The sequence below is a fragment of the Xenopus laevis genome, chromosome 3L (assembly GCF_017654675.1).
Source record: "Xenopus laevis strain J_2021 chromosome 3L, Xenopus_laevis_v10.1, whole genome shotgun sequence".
NCBI lineage: Eukaryota > Metazoa > Chordata > Amphibia > Anura > Pipidae > Xenopus > Xenopus laevis.
In genome coordinates, this window is record NC_054375.1 from 53,610,297 (window position 1) to 53,627,867 (window position 17,571).

The 17,571-nt window shown below is 41.9% G+C and overlaps 1 protein-coding gene across 4 annotated transcripts; it reads left to right on the forward strand.

Annotated features, from left to right (window-relative positions):
- The first annotated feature begins 6 nt into the window (after positions 1 to 6).
- Positions 7 to 17,298, forward strand: rab24.L (RAB24, member RAS oncogene family L homeolog). Of its 4 annotated transcripts, none has more exons than XM_018251051.2 (9): positions 7 to 148; positions 1,207 to 1,408; positions 3,627 to 3,695; positions 3,776 to 3,854; positions 4,134 to 4,201; positions 4,291 to 4,390; positions 5,008 to 5,058; positions 13,363 to 13,425; positions 15,483 to 17,298. In XM_018251051.2, exons 2-9 carry the CDS (start codon positions 1,292 to 1,294, stop codon positions 15,545 to 15,547), a joined length of 612 nt encoding a protein of 203 aa, XP_018106540.1. In that variant the 5' UTR covers positions 7 to 148; positions 1,207 to 1,291; the 3' UTR covers positions 15,548 to 17,298.
- The last annotated feature ends 273 nt before the right edge of the window (positions 17,299 to 17,571 follow it).

The following is a 17,571-nucleotide window of genomic DNA, read 5'->3' on the forward strand; positions in this document are numbered from 1 at the left end:
CCGAGCCCTCGGCAAGGCTTTGCGGTGGGCGGGGTATAATATCGCTGGGCGGGGCAACTGTAGAACAGTGACAGATGAGAGAGGCCGCAGTGGGAGCTGCTACACCATGAGATTTGTGTTGCTGCGTTAGTGACCTACACAAAGAGGGGTGAGCTTTCGCTTGTAAGACGGGGCTTGTAACATCGCTCAGTCTATCAGGTTAAATGATGTATATATTATATATATATATATATATATATATATGGCTGAAATCTTCTGTCTGGCTACTGCAGTACTACATTTCCCAGCATTCTAGCCTCGCCTGGCGCTGAGGGAGAGGGTGGTAATGATAGTTAACTGCACACTGGCCTGAATACACATGAATAGAACTAGCAAGTGGTGGGGGAGATTGACTGATACTAATAGATAGATAAATAACGCCCTACTAGTTCAAGGGGTTTATCCTACTTTCCTAAGGTGTGTTATTATTATTATGGTTTGTATGGCTCATGGTATCCTGGGTGAGAGTAACCAAACAAGCAGGGAGAGTGTTTGTTATCCCTAGGGTTTTGTCTTCATTCAAGCCAAAATGTCTGTTTTTCACTTTGTTTGTGAGCCCTTGCCTCATGGGGGATAACTTTTCTGTTGCAGTTAGAGGGAGATTGCTTTCCCCTCTACTTTTTATTGCATAATGAAAGGACATTTTAATTCAACGCAACTTTCCAGTGTAGATTCATTCATTTTTTCCCCCAAGTGGCTCATTCTAAAGTTATTTGTAAATTAAATTGCTGGTGAAGGCAGTTTGTTGCCTGCCCTTTGCTATTGCTTTCCCCGTTTGCAGATACCTTCTATGCAAAATCCTTTCCACCAGCCAAGCCTCTTATTCCCACAATGCCTTGCACACTTCTGTTATTCCTCCTCTTCTTTCCAGGTCTGTTAATCATGGAACATGTTAGGCATTGTTGGAAATGGAATCTTGCCTGGAGGAGAGCTGGCTACTGATGCAGTGTTACAGTGGGAAGACACGTGCCTATTAAATGCCTTTTAAAGAAGACTGCATACAGTCGACCAACGATGATTCTTATATACTTACCTTTTTCTAAAATAAGTTGGCAGTTTCATAGCAACTTTCTAGCTCCAATAATTTGATAGTGATGTGTAAGTTCCTCTTTTATGTTGTAACTATCACAGAACAGCCGATCTCAACTCCTGTGCTCTGTTCAGCAGATGCCGTTGCCCCTGGGCACTCACCAAACTGGACAACTGCACTTACTGATCCAAGGCACAGTGCTTGGGTAACAAGGAGGGCAGCATGAGTGGGCAACGCGTGGACGTTAAAGTGGTGATGCTGGGAAAAGAATCCGTTGGGAAGACAAGCCTTGTGGAGAGATATGTGCACCACCGCTTCCTTCAAGGACCCTACCAGAATGTGAGAGCTTGCGTAGTCTGAACAATTGGCCAATACTTGTATTAAACCAAAAGTGAAATGAAACTGCATTCTTTTCGCAACCAACCTCTGAGACACGACTATTCCTGAAAAGCAAGATTTATAGGAAGTCAAGCTTACTAAACACAACGGGCTTAGTTCCTTAGTGCCGAAGTACTTTGTACTGGGAGTAGTGTAATAACGGCTAGTAAGTTCTATTAACTCATAGCAACCAATTAGCATATATCATATTTACTAGCTTGTTGTTTGAAAGCAGTTGTTATAGATTACTAGACCTGGAGGAAACATTGCACCAGTTATTACATCACCCCTGTGTTGTATTACTGCACTAATCCTCAGGGCTTCTGCTGCTTTTAACTGTAACCCTCATCTGTGACACCACACGTCTCACCAGACGATGCTAAACAATGCCAAGCCATGTATTTCAGCATTGACTGGAATGGCATACATAGGACAGGTTTCAGCCTACCACTCAACTGTGCATTTTCATGCAGATATAATTATTTTTTTAAAATGTAATGGCTGGTAAGCCCATCAGCACCTTTGAGATCCTCACATGTTTCGATGATGAGAAAATAATACCTGCAAAAAATTTAAAGAAAACTGCTAACGCGTCAAAAAATCTCATTCTGCTTTTTTAAGTCAAGCTCAATCTGCTGAAGGATGTCATGGATGTTAATCAATCTGCCCTGAGTGTAGGGTTGGGAGAGAAGGCAGCCTATCTGCATGGACTATCTTATTTTTCCTTATTTAGTTTACTTTCAGTACGTGTATATCTTATCATGGCACATAGTTGTTAACAGAATGACCCACACATAAGCATTAATAATTAAACATCTGGCTATTAGCGTTAAAGGCTACATAAACATTAACAATGATGATGCATAGCCAGTATTTATTACCCCCATGTATGAAGATATGTCTAAGCAGTTCCAATTGGAGAATAGATGATTTATTAGTATCCTTTATTGATGTAGCACAATCATGGTATACAGCGCTCGGGTCCACTGTACAGGAATTCTCAGTCATAGAAAGTGCTCTAATCGCTCCCTGATATAGGCTGGTACATCCTGCATGGCTGTTTACTGGATGCCTGCATGCTGGATGTGACCCTCTAGAGTATTTTTATGACCCTCTTTCTACTTAGGCCTCTGTAGGCTGCTGTGTATGATATCTTCAGTTTGATTTCAAATGTAGCATGCCAGCTAACTGACCCACAGCAGGGAAAGCGTTGGACAGCACTGCTGCAAGGTATCAATGATTTAAATCACTGGTGCAACCATTGAGGAATCATGCCCTGTGTTTGTTGGGGGCCCCCTCCCCAGCTACAATCCTACCTGCAGGCTCAGAGTTAGGGGGAGCCTGGCGCCGACCAGTTATGACACTGATTTAAAAGGTCCCCTGGAACTCTAAAGTACCTGCACTTATAAGGGTGATTTATTTAGCATAATTAGACTGGAAGGTCCCTTGGAACTTTTTAGTACCTGCACTTATAGGGGTGATTTATTTAGCATTATTAAACTGGAAGGTCAGACTAAAAGTAAGCCTCCCATTTGATTGATACTTAATAATTATGTTGGTTAATGTTAGATTAAGGTTCACATGACTATAGAAATGGTAAATGCTGGAGGGATGGATGCATGATACAGAGATAGTCACATGACTAGTAATCAGCCTCGCAGGAAATGGTCTTTTTTTAAGGAAAAAAAGCTGGAAACACTCAAGCAACACTTCCTGCTGATTCTGACATTTTTATTTGTTCCTTAAAACCAGCGGCAGGATAGTAAAGGGATCGACTATTTTGCAGATAAAAGTTATGCCTGAAATGGTGGGTGAATATAATGATTCTGCTACTGTAAGAAGAACTTTTTGGGTAGGGCAAAAGATCTGATGGCCAGAGGAAGTAACCACTGTCACAGAGCAGAAACCCCCTTTTCAAAATTGCATTTTAACAACTAAAGACAAGGTTGTGAATTGTACTATGAATGGTATTATGCACAAACCTATAGCAGAAATAGTTTTAACTAGGATATACTGGTAAATGGCTGCTATGCTATGTGTGGTGTTCCTATACATAATAATATGATTATAATATTCAGGCCTGTAAAGTGTCCTACAGAATGTATGTTTATTCTCAACTATCTATGTAAAAATGTTCCCATTCATTTGATATAATTCATTATCATAACTTTTATTTCAGACCATTGGAGCTGCATTTGTTGCCAAAACTATGTATGTGGATGGGCGCAGTCTAACATTGGGAATATGGGTAAGCATTTTGTACCTGTATAATAAATGAAGTCAAAGCAAACACAGTGTTGATGTCCTTAAACTCATATGTGCTTTCAGGACACTGCTGGCTCTGAACGTTATGAAGCCATGAGTCGCATCTATTACCGAGGGGCCAAAGCAGCTATAGTTTGTTATGGTAAGGATTTGGTCATTTTCTGCACTGTTAAAAGTATATAATGGCTGTTGTCATTTATTAATGAGTGTGTTGGTCCTCTTGTGAAGAATAGAGCAGTGCTGGCTTGAAACAATCGACCATCCAGCTATGTTCTCACTAATGCTAAATTTCCATCTCTAACACCTGGAAAAAATCTGAAACCTTGTGGGGAAGGCTAAGTGGTTACTAGCCCAGTTAGACCGACACTTACTGACTAGTACTATTATGCCTATTAATGTGCAATTCTTTCTGCCATTCTAGATCTCACTGACGCCAGCAGTTTTGATCGAGTCAGATTCTGGGTGAATGAGCTGCAGAACTTTGAGGAGGTTTGTACAGTCATTTCCTATGCATAATGGTAGCAACATATTCCTATTGCAGTACAGGAACTCATTTATGGATCTTTTTATATTAACAGCACTGCCGGATTTACATTTGTGGTACCAAAAGTGACTTAATTGAAAATGATAAAAGCCTGCGTCAGGTGGACTTCCATGATGTTCAGGATTATGCCGAAGGTAAGCTTTTCTTTTCTAGCAACACAAGCTTATTTCTGATAGGGATTTCTGATTGAATGAACAGTTCATGCAGACCACCTACTATTGTTCTCCTGTTACATAGCGCTAAACTGAAGAACCTTAAAGTAAATAATTAGGTTACTGTTTTAAAATGAACAAACTAGATTTGGGGCTACAGTTGTCCTTTTTCAACTACCAGACTTCTAGAATTTTGAGTATACTCAGTTCCCAGCACATCCATCTTATGTTTAACAAGGCAGCAACCACTAATTAGAAAAGGGCCAATATGCTCATAGAAATATTGGCACTAGAACTCTGAATGTATCTTGTGGTTTAGTACAACTTCACCTTATTCTGTTGTAGATGAATATATTTGTTATGCTAGTGAAGTTATTGCCAGCATTGTGTACTCCAGATTTTAGTTAGTGGCTAGTAGACCAGTGAATAGCAAGGGATTTTCAGGAGATTTGTCACCAGCAGTGGTGCAGATTGCTCGTGGGCAACAAATCTCCTTGTGCTATTGCCCTTATGTAGACTTGTGCCTAAATATCTCATTTACTATTTAGAGTTGTGAAGCACTCTCTATAACCCTATTTCTTATGATGATGTGTTTGCAGAGATAAAAGCTCAAGTCTGTGAGACATCTAGTAAAACTGGCCAGAGTGTCGGTAAGTAAAGATGTCCTTTTTTTTTTTTTTTTTTTTTTACATTTTTTTGTATGTTTGAACTTTTACTTTCCTAAAAATGCATTTATATTGGGTTAATGTCAACCAGGCTTATAACACCTTAAGTGGGGTGCCAAGAGAGACTGTATAACCTATAATGTGGGTAAGCATTTTCTGTACTGGATTTGGGTTTCAATTTTTCAAACATAATATAGACCTTTTGTATAATTCTGTATTTAATTCTAAAACCACACTTATTAATACATTTCTCCAAAAATACATTATTATTTCATTTTGTTATTTCCATTACAAACTTCTTTGATGGCTATCACACAAATCCACTGTTTTTGTCTTTTCCACAAGTGGAAAACACTGCTTGGGCACCAATTTAAGGGGAAAGCTTTGACTTTAGAGCTACCTGCATTAGGCTGCACAGGTAGGTAAGAGGGCCCAAAAAAACACCTGAAACACACTTAGCTTTCATAGGTCCAGGGACGCTGTGCCAAAGAAGCAGATAAAGCAGGCTGTACTGTGATTTTCTCAGAGGAAACTGCAGTGACCTATAAGTCCCAACCTGCTTGCTGCAGAGTATGGTTGCCCTTAAATGAAACTTTTTGTTAAGTGTGTAGTCTGTTTTATGCAGGTCATACTTCTACATGTGTTAACTAATGTAGCCTTAAGGGCCATGGTATGCATTCTCTTGAACAGATTTTTCCAGGATTTTCCTTTGTGGCGCTACATCTGACCATGTTTGCTTTTGGCTTAACCGTTTTACTGCATGTGAATGGGAAGCACTTTCACATGACATAAACTGCTAAAAAGGACAAAGGGCACCATAATCACTATAGTGTCTATTGTATAGTAAGACTGTTCTTGCATAGCCTAGACACTCCAAAAAAGAAGCTTCTTACAGACCATCTGTAACAACATTTCCCAAGTCACCCATGGCAGACAATTCACCAACATGGGTTAATCCCGCCTATCAGGTCACTGGACAGGAAAGAGTTAACGATCGGTATAAATACCTTGCTCCTCCCAGCAATCCTCGTCTTTTTTCCTGTCCAGGTCACGACAGGCTGCTACAGACTGCTACAGGCTGCTACAGATGGCTAAAAGGCTGCTAAGCTTACCATACCAGAGTGGGTCTCTCTCTCTCTCTCCCCTCTGATGCCTCCAAGTGCACCCTATACGGGTTGTGGTGAGAAGAACCCGTTGGGCAGGGTTGTGTGCTGGAGCTGCTGTAAGAATTCCCTCCTAAAGGTAGAGAGGAGGATGAAGCAGTCCAGAGGATCAGCCGTTTCAGATGGATTCGAGGCTGGGTAAAGTGTTTTGTTCCATGGAAGAGCACACGCGCCAATACTGACGCGGACGCGCGTCGAGTACGGACGCGGAAGCGCGTGTAAGACGCGCGCCTGAGTTGACGCGAACGGAGTGACGCGTGCCGGAAGTGACGCACGCGGAAGACGCGCGCTCAAAGAAGACGCGCGCCCGGAAATGGACGCGCGCGCCCGGACTGACGCGCGGGAAAACGGCGTCAGGAAGTGACGCAATAAGAAGACGCTGGCAGTGTGTGCAAGGCTGGCGTTTTGGCTGGATGTGTTAGTACACTTCGCCGGAAGTTGGAGAGCGTTGGTTCACTCGGCTACAGACTGTGAGTGCCTTTCCAGTGGAATCTTGCTTTTGTAATTGAATTTATGCTTATGGAATAATGTGTTACAGGTTACTATGGATCAGCCTGGCTCTGGAAAAGGATCTCAGCTCAAAGGTCCTAGGTAAGCTGGCTGTGGATATATGGATGTAATGAGAGAGAACGATAATTAGTGGCTGATGGTTGTCTTTTCCATTTTCAGCCTACATATGTCAACTGAATTGCAGAAAGGGGAGCCTACTCTCTCAAAGAAAGCGGCTTCAGCTACGGACCCAGTAGCGTCTGCAGACCCTCAGCCTTCAGGAGCCCCACAATTGGGATGCTCTGGTCTCCATCATCAAGCAAGCTGTAGTACAAGGCATGCAAGAGGCTACTGCTTCTACCTCTGGGGTACAGAGGAAAGCTAAGAGGGTCAGAGATTTGCCATATGAGTCTCTATCGGATGTGTCAGATGAAGAATTGTATTCTCCAGGGGACGCACATTCAGAACTCTCAGAGGAGGGAGAAGTGTTTTCTGAGGAAGAGATTGCATTTGATCCTACAGCGATAGAGAATCTGGTAAAGGCAGTAAGGAAGACGCTATGTCTTTCGGAAGAGCTACCTAAGTCTAGTTCAGCAGATAAATTCTTCCCATCGGTCAGGAAAAGACAGGTGACTTTCCCGGTGCATGATTCAATTAAGGAAATCATCAGCTCTGAATGGAAGAGAACAGAGAAAAAGTTTGTTATCCAGGGGAAGTTTGCAAAAAAGTATCCGGTGGAGGAGTCTTTCTCTAAATTGTGGGACAATCCGCCTAAAGTCGACGCTGCGGTGGTAAGGTTGGCAAGAAAGACGACGCTGCCAGTGGATGATGCAGCAGCTTTCCGTGATCCAATGGAGAAACGGATCGAAACCAACCTCAAGAAGACGTTTATAGCGGCAGGAGCAACTTGTAGACCGGCAGTAGCTATGACCTCCACATCAAGAGCTATGAAGGTGTGGTTGAATAACCTGGAAGATGCTATTTCTTCTAATGTCAAAAGGTCTGGGTTACGTGAAATGTTGTCTGAATTGAAACTAGCGGTGGATTTCCTGACAGATACCTCTCTAGATCTGGTACATCTAGCTTCAAGAACTATGGCACTTTCGGTGTCCTCAAGAAGGGCTTTGTGGTTGAAGCCATGGCTGGCGGATTCAGCCTCTAAGGGGAATTTATGTCAGTTGCCGTTTGAGGGAGAGATGCTCTTCGGTGAGAAACTCGATTCCATCATTAAGAAAGCTTCCGGGGGCAAGAGTGTATTTTTGCCGCAGGAGAAGAGATTCAGGCGTCAAGGGGGGAGGCCTAGTTCCCCCATTAACAGGTCCTTTCGGGGTTCAAGACAGCCTAGATATGGAAGGACTGCCGGAAGACAGACGAATTGGAAGCCCACAAGGGGGGAAAGTAGGCCTCCCAATAGGAGAAGTTCTACTTTCAGCTCAAGCCATACAGAGAAGAAGCAATGAGATCAGGCCGGCTCAGACCAGCAGAGTGGGGGCACGTCTAACATCCTTTTATGCGGTCTGGGCCTCAAAAATCAGAGACCAATGGGTCCTGAGGGTGATTCAGGAAGGATATCAGTTGGAGTTCCACAGGGTGCCGTCTCGCAATGTGTTCAAGATGTCTTCAGTCCCGCAGGTACCAGGTTCGGACCAAGTGTTACAGGAGTATGTAGATCAACTCCTGAACTCGGGGGCAGTGGAATGGGTTCCGAAGTCCCAACAGGGCTTAGGTTTCTATTCGAAGCTCTTTCTAGTCCGGAAGGCCTCGGGGGCATTCAGACCGGTACTGGATTTACGCCCTCTGAATCAGTTTGTCAACTGCAGGCGCTTCAAAATGGAATCACTGACGTCCATCCTACAAGCAGTTCCTCCACAATCATGGCTAATAAATCTGGACTTGAAGGACGCATATTTCCATGTACCAGTGCACAAGACACACCGGAAGTATCTTCGATTTGCTTTCAGAGGTCAACATGTCCAGTTTACCTGCCTTCCCTTTGGCCTCTCAACGTCCCCAAGAACGTTTACGAAAGTCCTGGTCACGGTCGTGGCTTTTCTAAGAGTAGAAGGTGTGCCTATATTTCATTACCTGGACGACATTCTGTTGGTGGCTTCATCAAGAGAGGAAGCTCTGAAATTCAGGGACAGAACAATCCTGGTACTCCAACAGTTCGGTTGGGTAATAAACTGGGAGAAGAGCAGTTTACTTCCGTCACAAAGGATGGTCTTCTTGGGTGCACACCTGGATACGCAGGAAGGAATAGTTTCACTTCCTCAAGAAAAGATACAGCATATATTGAGACAAATAAGACAGTTCAAAGAACAACAAAGAGTCTCAGTAAGATCATGCATGTCGGTCCTAGGTCTCATGGCATCTACGATCCAGATGGTGAAGTGGGCCAGGTGGCACATGAGGCCTCTCCAACAATTCTTCCTTAGGGAGAATGCTTCAAGACAGTTGAAACTAAATTCACGAATTGTAGTTTCAGAGGACGCCAAAGACAGTTTAAGTTGGTGGCTGGTTGTAGGAAATTTGACTCAGGGGATGGTCCTCGCAAACCCCCCGTATGTGGTGATCACGACAGATGCTTCAGAGAGAGGCTGGGGTGCAGTACTGGAAGGCCGCAGTGTTCAAGGTCATTGGAACCTGCAGGGTGTCTCCTCAAACATTCTGGAACTACGGGCCGTGAAAGAGGCATTGCTGGCCTTTTCAGAAAAGATTCTACATGCCTGGGTAAAGATTCAGTCAGACAATGTTACAACTGTGTCTTATGTGCAGAAGCAAGGTGGCACCAGAAGCGCCCGACTGCTAAAAGAACTGGCCCCAATAATGACGTGGGCAGAGGAAAATCTAGAAGGGCTGACAGCCTTACATATTCCAGGCAGTCAGAATACGGAGGCAGACTTTCTCAGTCGCAACACCTTGCAACCAGGAGAATGGAGTTTATGTCTGCTAACCTTTCAAGGCGTAGTACAGAGGTTCGGAAGGCCAGAAATCGATCTTATGGCCACGGACAAAAACCACAAGTGCAGCAGGTTCTTCTCCAGGGCACCATGTCCTCTGGCAGAAGCAGTGGATGCACTCCTCCAGGATTGGAGCAGGATATTTGGTTATGTTTTTCCGCCCTTTCCAATGATTTGGAGGGTGTTGAAAAAGGTGGATGTCGAAAAAGCCTTGGTCATAGCCATAATTCCGTATTGGCCGAGACGCCCTTGGTTTCCGCTCCTGCAGAGTTTGGCAGTGGAGCCACCTCTGAGACTGCCTCTTCAGCCGGATTTGTTATCCCAGGGCCCAGTGGTCTACGAGGCATGACGGCATGGAAATTGAAAGGCAGAGGCTAGCAGAATATGGTTTCCAGGAAGATCTGGTGAATTTCTTATCGAAGGCTCGGAGGGCTTCTACCTCGGCTCAATATTACAGGGTCTGGAAGTGTTTCGCAGAATTTGCAGTACAACACAAGTTTGACCCAAAAGATCCTACTGTCCAACAGGTGATTCAGTTCCTGTTTGTGGGTTTCCAGAGAAAACTTAGCACAAGCACCCTGCGAGGTCAAGTCTCCGCATTATCTGCATTGTGTGGTCATTCCTGGGCGGAGGAGCCTCTGGTTAACCGGTTCTTCAACGCAATGAGAAGGGTGTGTCCTTTCAAGAAATCCAGAGTTCCACCTTGGGACCTTACGATTGTCTTACGAGCCTTAATGTCTTCACCTTTTGAGCCTTTGCGGAAAGCCTCGGACTGGCATGCGACGTTGAAAGTCCTGTTTCTGGTCGCTATTACCTCAGCTTGCAGGGTTGGTGAGATTTCTGCTTTGTCAGCAAAAGAGCCAGACACAGTTGTCTATCCGGACAAAGTGATTATGAGACCATCTTTTGAGTTTCTTCCAAAAGTAATCTCCCAATTTCATGCCGATTTGGAAATTACACTACCTTCTTTCTGCCCGTCTCCAAAGTCTAACAAGGAGCGAGAATGGCATACTTTGGACTTGGTGAGGGCCGTTTCGCATTATCTGACGCGAACGAAGGATTGGCGAAAATCTGACAAGTTATTCCTGATTCCGAGAGGCCCTAGAAAGGGTATGGCACCAGCTAAATCTACGATTGGCCGCTGGATTGTCTCCTGCATTGCTCTAGCTTATCGGTTGACAGGCAATGAGATTCCTAAGGACCTGAGGGCTCACTCTACAAGAGCCATGGCTACTTCCTGGGCGGCGGAAGCCAAGGCCCCGCCAGACCTCATCTGCAAGGCTGCGAGGTGGACATCTTCTTGTACCTTCATTCGTCATTACAGACTGAATGTGATGTTGTCTCAAGATGCAAAGTTTGGAAGAAAGATTTTGCAATCTGTTGTTCATGCTAAATAAAGTTTTTTGGTTGATCGATAATGGTCCCTCCCTTCTTTAAGCTTGGGGAAATCCCATGTTGGTGAATTGTCTGCCATGGGTGACTTGGGAAATATAGAAATTTTTTCATACTCACCGTAATTTCTATTTCCAAGTCACTTCCATGGCAGCATTCACCAACTTCCCTCCCTTCTTCTGGAGCTTGTTACTAGACGAGGATTGCTGGGAGGAGCAAGGTATTTATACCGATCGTTAACTCTTTCCTGTCCAGTGACCTGATAGGCGGGATTAACCCATGTTGGTGAATGCTGCCATGGAAGTGACTTGGAAATAGAAATTACGGTGAGTATGAAAAAATTTCTATATTTCTTACTTTTTGATGTGTTTTTTTTTTATATAGTCCATTGTTTATAGTTACCCATTGCAGTGTATTTCATTCTGGACTGGCAAAAACAGGCCCTGCCATTTCAGGTACACAGAGGCCCAACAGTCGCCCACCAGTAATGTTCCCTCTAAGGTGTGCGCTTGTGTGTACACACAAATTTGAGGCCAATGCGCACAACAAATTTTGTGTGAAAACACAAAATTTCGTATTAATTCTGACCTGCGCACAAAAGTTTAAAATGAGCACACAAATTAATTTTTTTCCCACACATAGCCGAGTAGGAATTTGAGGGAAGATTGCCCACCAGCCCACTAAATAGTGACTGTCTATGGCATCTTACAGCAGCCCCTCTGGCGTTTGCCACAATCCACAGTCCAGGCCTGCTGCCCTCTACCAGTCCTAAGAAAAAAACTGATTAATACAGGAGATATAGAGGACCCTGCTCAGTAAAGCTTGCAATCTAAATTGATTGATTTAGACATAGCATCCAGGCAATTGTTAGCTTGGGGTGTGTTTTGAGACACCACGGGGCCGATTCATCAAGGGTCGAATATCGAGGGTTAATTAACCCTCGATATTCGACTAGGAATTGAAATCCTTCGACTTCGAATATCGAAGTCGAAGGATTTAGCGCAGAAAATTTGATCGTACGATCGAAGGATTATTCCTTCGATCGAACGATTAAATCCTTCGAATCGAACGATTCGAAGGATTTTAATCCAACGATCGAAGGAATATCCTTCGATCAAAAAAACTTAGGCAAGCCTATGGGGACCTTCCCCATAGGCTAACATTGACTTCGGTAGCTTTTAGCTGCCGAACTAGGGGGTCGAAGTTTTTTTTAAAGAGACAGTACTTCGACTATCGAATGGTCGAATAGTCGAACGATTTTTAGTTCGAATGAAAGTCGTAGTCGAAGGTCGAAGTAGCCCAAAAAATACTTCGAAATTCGAAGTTTTTTTTACTTCGAATCCTTCACTCGAGCTTGATGAATCGGCCCCCACATGTTCTATAGTCGTTTAAATCCTGGGAAACAAAGCATATGCTTTTAATATTCCTTCATCTTCATGTTTAAACAAAGGAGCAATTTATTCTTTGGCTGGTGAGACTGAGCTAGAATCACACGACTGGAAAATAATGGGTCCGTCAACCAGGTACATAAAAAAAAAGGGGGACATTCGAAAATGGAAGAAAATTATTTTGTTTTAAAAAAGTTCATCTCTTTCACTAAACTGTACATGTGGTTCTGGAAAAATTCGCCTGGCGCTAATTTGCGGCAAATTTCCACGTTACTTGTAAATTATCAGGATATTAAAGTCACTTCAAGCCTTCAGCCTTGGGCTTTTATACGGTCATGAAACTCCTCGGCAACTTATAATATTGTTATATATTTTACAATACTACTGTAATAGTTTAACATCATTCTGCACAAGAATCTATACAATAGCATATTAGTGTGTGTACATTTCTACAAGGTATGAGAACACCAAGGTACCTGTATCTGTCCCTTCTGTTACTGTACAGCCCTGTCTGGCTAACCACAGTCACAAATTATATCAGAGCACACCCTTTGGTTCTTAGGATGTGCCCACTTCTGGATTCTTATTAGAAACCTATAATACAATGAGAAGTCTGTTTAAGAATGTTTTAGCCAGGGGCTGGTAGACAGTGGCAGTTTAGGTATGGCTAAAACTACAAGCTAAGCAAGTAACACCTCTGGAGAAACTTGGAAAGCACACAAAGTCAATGTATAGTTTCACACTTATATATTTCCATTAGCCAAGTTCAAAGGGATTTTATTTTTTAATATTTTTTTAAATCTGCGCCTGCTGCACAGGTCTAAATACAGAAACAAAATGCTGCCCGGAATCGAACATTGTCAGTGTTCCTCTGATTGATGTTTTTCTCTTTTACAGATGAGCTTTTCCAGAAAGTAGCCGAGGACTGTGTGAACTTTAATTCTATGCATGGTCCAACAGGTGAGTGGGATCACTAACATAACTAGAAGTTACATGGCTCATCAGAAATCCTTTAATGGACCATTTCCCCAAATGTCTATGTCTATGTTCAAATCGCGGTACAGGTATGGGATCTGTTATCCGGAAAACCATTATCCAGAAAGATCCGAATTACGGAAAGACTGTCTCCCATAGACTCCGTTTTATCCAAATAATCCAATTTATTTTAATTATTTCCTTTTTTTCTGTAAGAACAAAGCAGAACTTTGTACATGATCCGAACTAAGATATAATTAATCCTTATTAGAAGCAAAACCAGCCTATTGAGTTTATTTAATGATTTTCTAACCGATGTAAGGAATGAAGATCCAAATTTCTGAAAGATCCGTTATCCGGAAAGCCCCCAGGTCCTGAGCATTCTGGATAACCGGTCCCATACCTGTATATTTATTTACAAAAATTAAGTGGTTTTACCAAGAGACAAAGAAAGGAGGAGTTCCCTGTTCCAGGAATTCCACCATGGTCCTTATATTTCTGGACTCCCAGCTGCTGATTTAATGCCTTCTAAGTGCTCTTCCAGGGACGATTATGCATGTGGCAGTTTGGCCTAAACAAGGGAATAAGGCATTTTCCCACAATTTAATTAGATCCGCATTGATCTGAATCAAAGGGTATTTTCAGACAGTTTATCCCCTGCATGAAAGGTGACCACCTGCAGACTAGAAAGCACTGTGTGTGACATTACTTGACATAGAAATTAAACAACTAACATGGCTGTTTTAGTGGAAGTAGGGCAGCCATGCATGGTGCTTGTTTGTCTTACTGCATACACAAAGCATTACAACACCCAATCCAAACAAAGTCAGAGCCATACATACAGTAGTATCAACTTTCAAAAGTTATTATTTGTCTTACTGTATTCAGATTGCTTTAGAATCCAAAGAAAGCTCAAGCAGTACAGGAGGAATAATCTGCCTGTTCAAAGAGGCCTTAAAGGGCAACTAAAGTCTAAAATAGAATAATGTTAGAAATGCTGTATTTTGTATACTAAATATAAACATGAACTTACTGCACCAGAAGCCCAATTAAACAATTGATTTATGTTTTAAAAGTTGGCACAGGGGGCTGTCATCTTGTAACTTTGTTAAACATCTTTTGAAATACCAAGACTTCGCACATGCTCAGTGCGGTCTGGGCTTCAGTTGGGAGGTTAAGCTAAGGGATCGTCATAAATGATCAAAACCGCACAAGTCAAATAATATCTGCCATAGAAGCTGATACAGCAAGACTGATTAAAGTACCAGTAAAATCAATTTTTTTTCAAAAATAATTCATTAGTATAGAATGAAAAAAAAACACAAAGACAAATAAGTCTTTATTAAGAAATAACTTACCTAAACTCCACTTGCGCTCCTCTTCAGGAAAGGCGACACGGCGACGATCCAGCATGCAGCGCTTGATTTCTCCTCCCTGGCTATCTCCTATAAGGAAGGCAGGGAGGAGAAATTAAACGCTGCACGATGGATCCCCGAAGAGGAGCGCAAGCAGAGTTTAGGTAAGATTTCTTAATAAAGACTTAGCGATTTTAAAAATTAATTTGTCTTTGTGGTTTTTTTTCGTTCTATACTAACAAATTTTTTTTTTTAAAAAAAAAACATGTTACTGGTCCTTTAATAATCAGCATATACAGACTGCACTGGGTCTGTGGATACAAATCTACACAGTTGTTACAGGGAAAACAAACAAAGCTGCTCGAGTTCTGGGAAGTAAGTTGGGGTGGGCTCCCCAGTCTTTTGAAAGTATGACTGTTTCCCTGCACAGCAGTTAGGGACCATCTGAAGGAAAAAGAATATGACTAGAAACTGGTGACCTGTAAATGCTATGTGTTATTGCTCCTGTGCAAACTTAGTGCCTTTTATTAAATAACACCATAAATTTGCTGCAGTAGCCCAGAGGTTCAACAACCTTAGAAAAATAATGATAAATCATTAAATCCATAAACCATTTAAACCAAAAATCTATATTTTTTCTTATTAATTACAAGTGTGCTTTTTAAATGCGTTTTTTTTTTCTTCTAGAGGCAAAAGGTGTGGATCTGAATCAAAAGCGAAATTCCACGATGTACTCCTGCTGCCATCACTAGGTGTCATGTGCCCAGGCACCCACCTCTATCTCAGACTGCCTTTTTGTTCTAGATGAGTTTTTTTTTTTTTCTTCCTTACAGTGACTTTTACGAGGTGATTGAAAGGAAAACTGTATTCTTCATTCCTGGAAAACGAATCTGTTGCCAAATATGTCTACTGCTGTAGTTCCACATGTCTTGCTCTGTGGCAAACACACACTGATGTACAGAATAAAGAACTCTCACTGGATACAACCAACACGGATTGTCTGACACTTCTCTAGGGTCCTATGTATATATATATATATTATGTACAGATTTCCGACCGCTTGTTCTGACATGCTGTAAATTCAATCAAATTCATGAATGTTAAATACGCCTGACTGGAGGTGAAATGATATATGGTTAAGTCCTTTACAGACAACTTTAATGTACTTACCTTCTATTCATGGTGCCATTTAAAGCTCTTTCAATTTTATGTGCGACAGTCACCTGCCCCTGTTTTCTCAGTGTGTGACAGGTATACAACGGATATACTTTGTACTGATCTGGTGCTGGTGCATTGTGGTACCTGTGCCAGATAGAGCCACGTATACATATTTTACGTAACGAATAGTTGATGAGATTTTCCATCAGCTGCAGGACAGACAAGCAAACTATATATTTGTGTATTTGAGCCTTCTATTGGCCATCACAATATTAGTATTTCACATATACTTCAGACTTTGCAACTCCTTATAGATTAGACAGCCTATGCCCTACTGACTAATATCTTGTAGGAGCACAACCAGATATCAATCAAGCTGGCTTGAAAATCCCTTTAGGGACTGCCAATTTTGTACTTTCTACAAAAGGAGATATTTCTATTTCGTGAGGATTTTGCTCTGTCTTATAACAAAAAATTAATTCAATTTTAACCATATTGGTTAAAGGATAACACTATACTGTCACAGTCATAATAAACCTGGTGCTTTAATTCTAAGCACCCCGGCTATCAATACTTCCTTCCAGCAATGGGTCCCTGAGTTTGATTTGCACCAGGGCACTGTCAGGTTGGAGTTTCTATGTTCTTCCTGTGCACCAAAAACATACAGGCATATTCATTGGCTCCTGATGAAACTAACTATAGTGTGCATGGTAGGGGTCTCGGGCTGGAAGCTCCATTGGGACAGAGGAAAATGTGATTGCTAAAGATCTATGCTGTATAACATGCCAATACTATATAAATAAAGGAAAATAATAGTAAACATATAGGCAGGACCCGAGGAGATTGGCTCTATTGTGGGCAAATGTGATAGGGACCTTAGATAGTAAGAGCCACTGGTGCAGGGACTAACGTGAATGATATATAATCTCTATATAATATGTCAGCACTGTATTGATGAAGGTTTATAATAAAATAGCACCCTGCATTCTTTGGATTTTTCAGCTCTTAAAAGACGCAGAGAGCTGGAGTATGGAAGTGCTGGTTTGCATTACCTGCCCGGTGGTAAGGTCCTTGCACTTTTTAGCTGCCATAGAGAATATTTTACTTGTCTGGTATAAACCTTCATGTATATGGTTCCATTGCCTTTTTCTTTTTTTGGCTACAATTCCTAACAATTGGAAATGTCCATTTGCATTGTGTATTTTGCTTCACTTGTTTTTCTTAATTTGAAACCTAGTATGCATTACAAATAAAAAAACATGGGGCATTGTTTTATTCTCTTTTTTAGCCTCTGTTGTACCATTTATACTGTTTATTAAAGGGAAAGTATTCCCAAATAATAATATCTGTGGTAGTCATTTTTGTATACATTATGTAAATGTCCACATCATGGCCATAAATGCTATGGTCCTAACCAGTATTTATCTCCAAAACAATAAATTGACTACACTGAGTGGGGCTGTCTCAACCACAAAACATACATGCATATGGACTAATGTCCCCACTAGATCTAAACTAAAAATCCAGGTATCAAATGACAATCAATGATAATATATTGGTTTATTGAAACTATTACTTTGAAAACACCTTAACCCTTCAAATCTGCAGACAAAATGAA

Excerpts from the sequence above, each read along its gene's own strand:
- rab24.L (XM_018251051.2), top strand. The coding sequence starts at position 1,292 with ATGAGTGGGCAACGCGTGGACGTTAAAGTGGTGATGCTGGGAAAAGAA. Across the intron at positions 1,409-3,626 it reads TTCAAGGACCCTACCAGAAT|ACCATTGGAGCTGCATTTGT; the intron begins GTGAGAGCTTGC and ends CTTTTATTTCAG. Across the intron at positions 4,202-4,290 it reads AGCTGCAGAACTTTGAGGAG|CACTGCCGGATTTACATTTG; the intron begins GTTTGTACAGTC and ends TTATATTAACAG.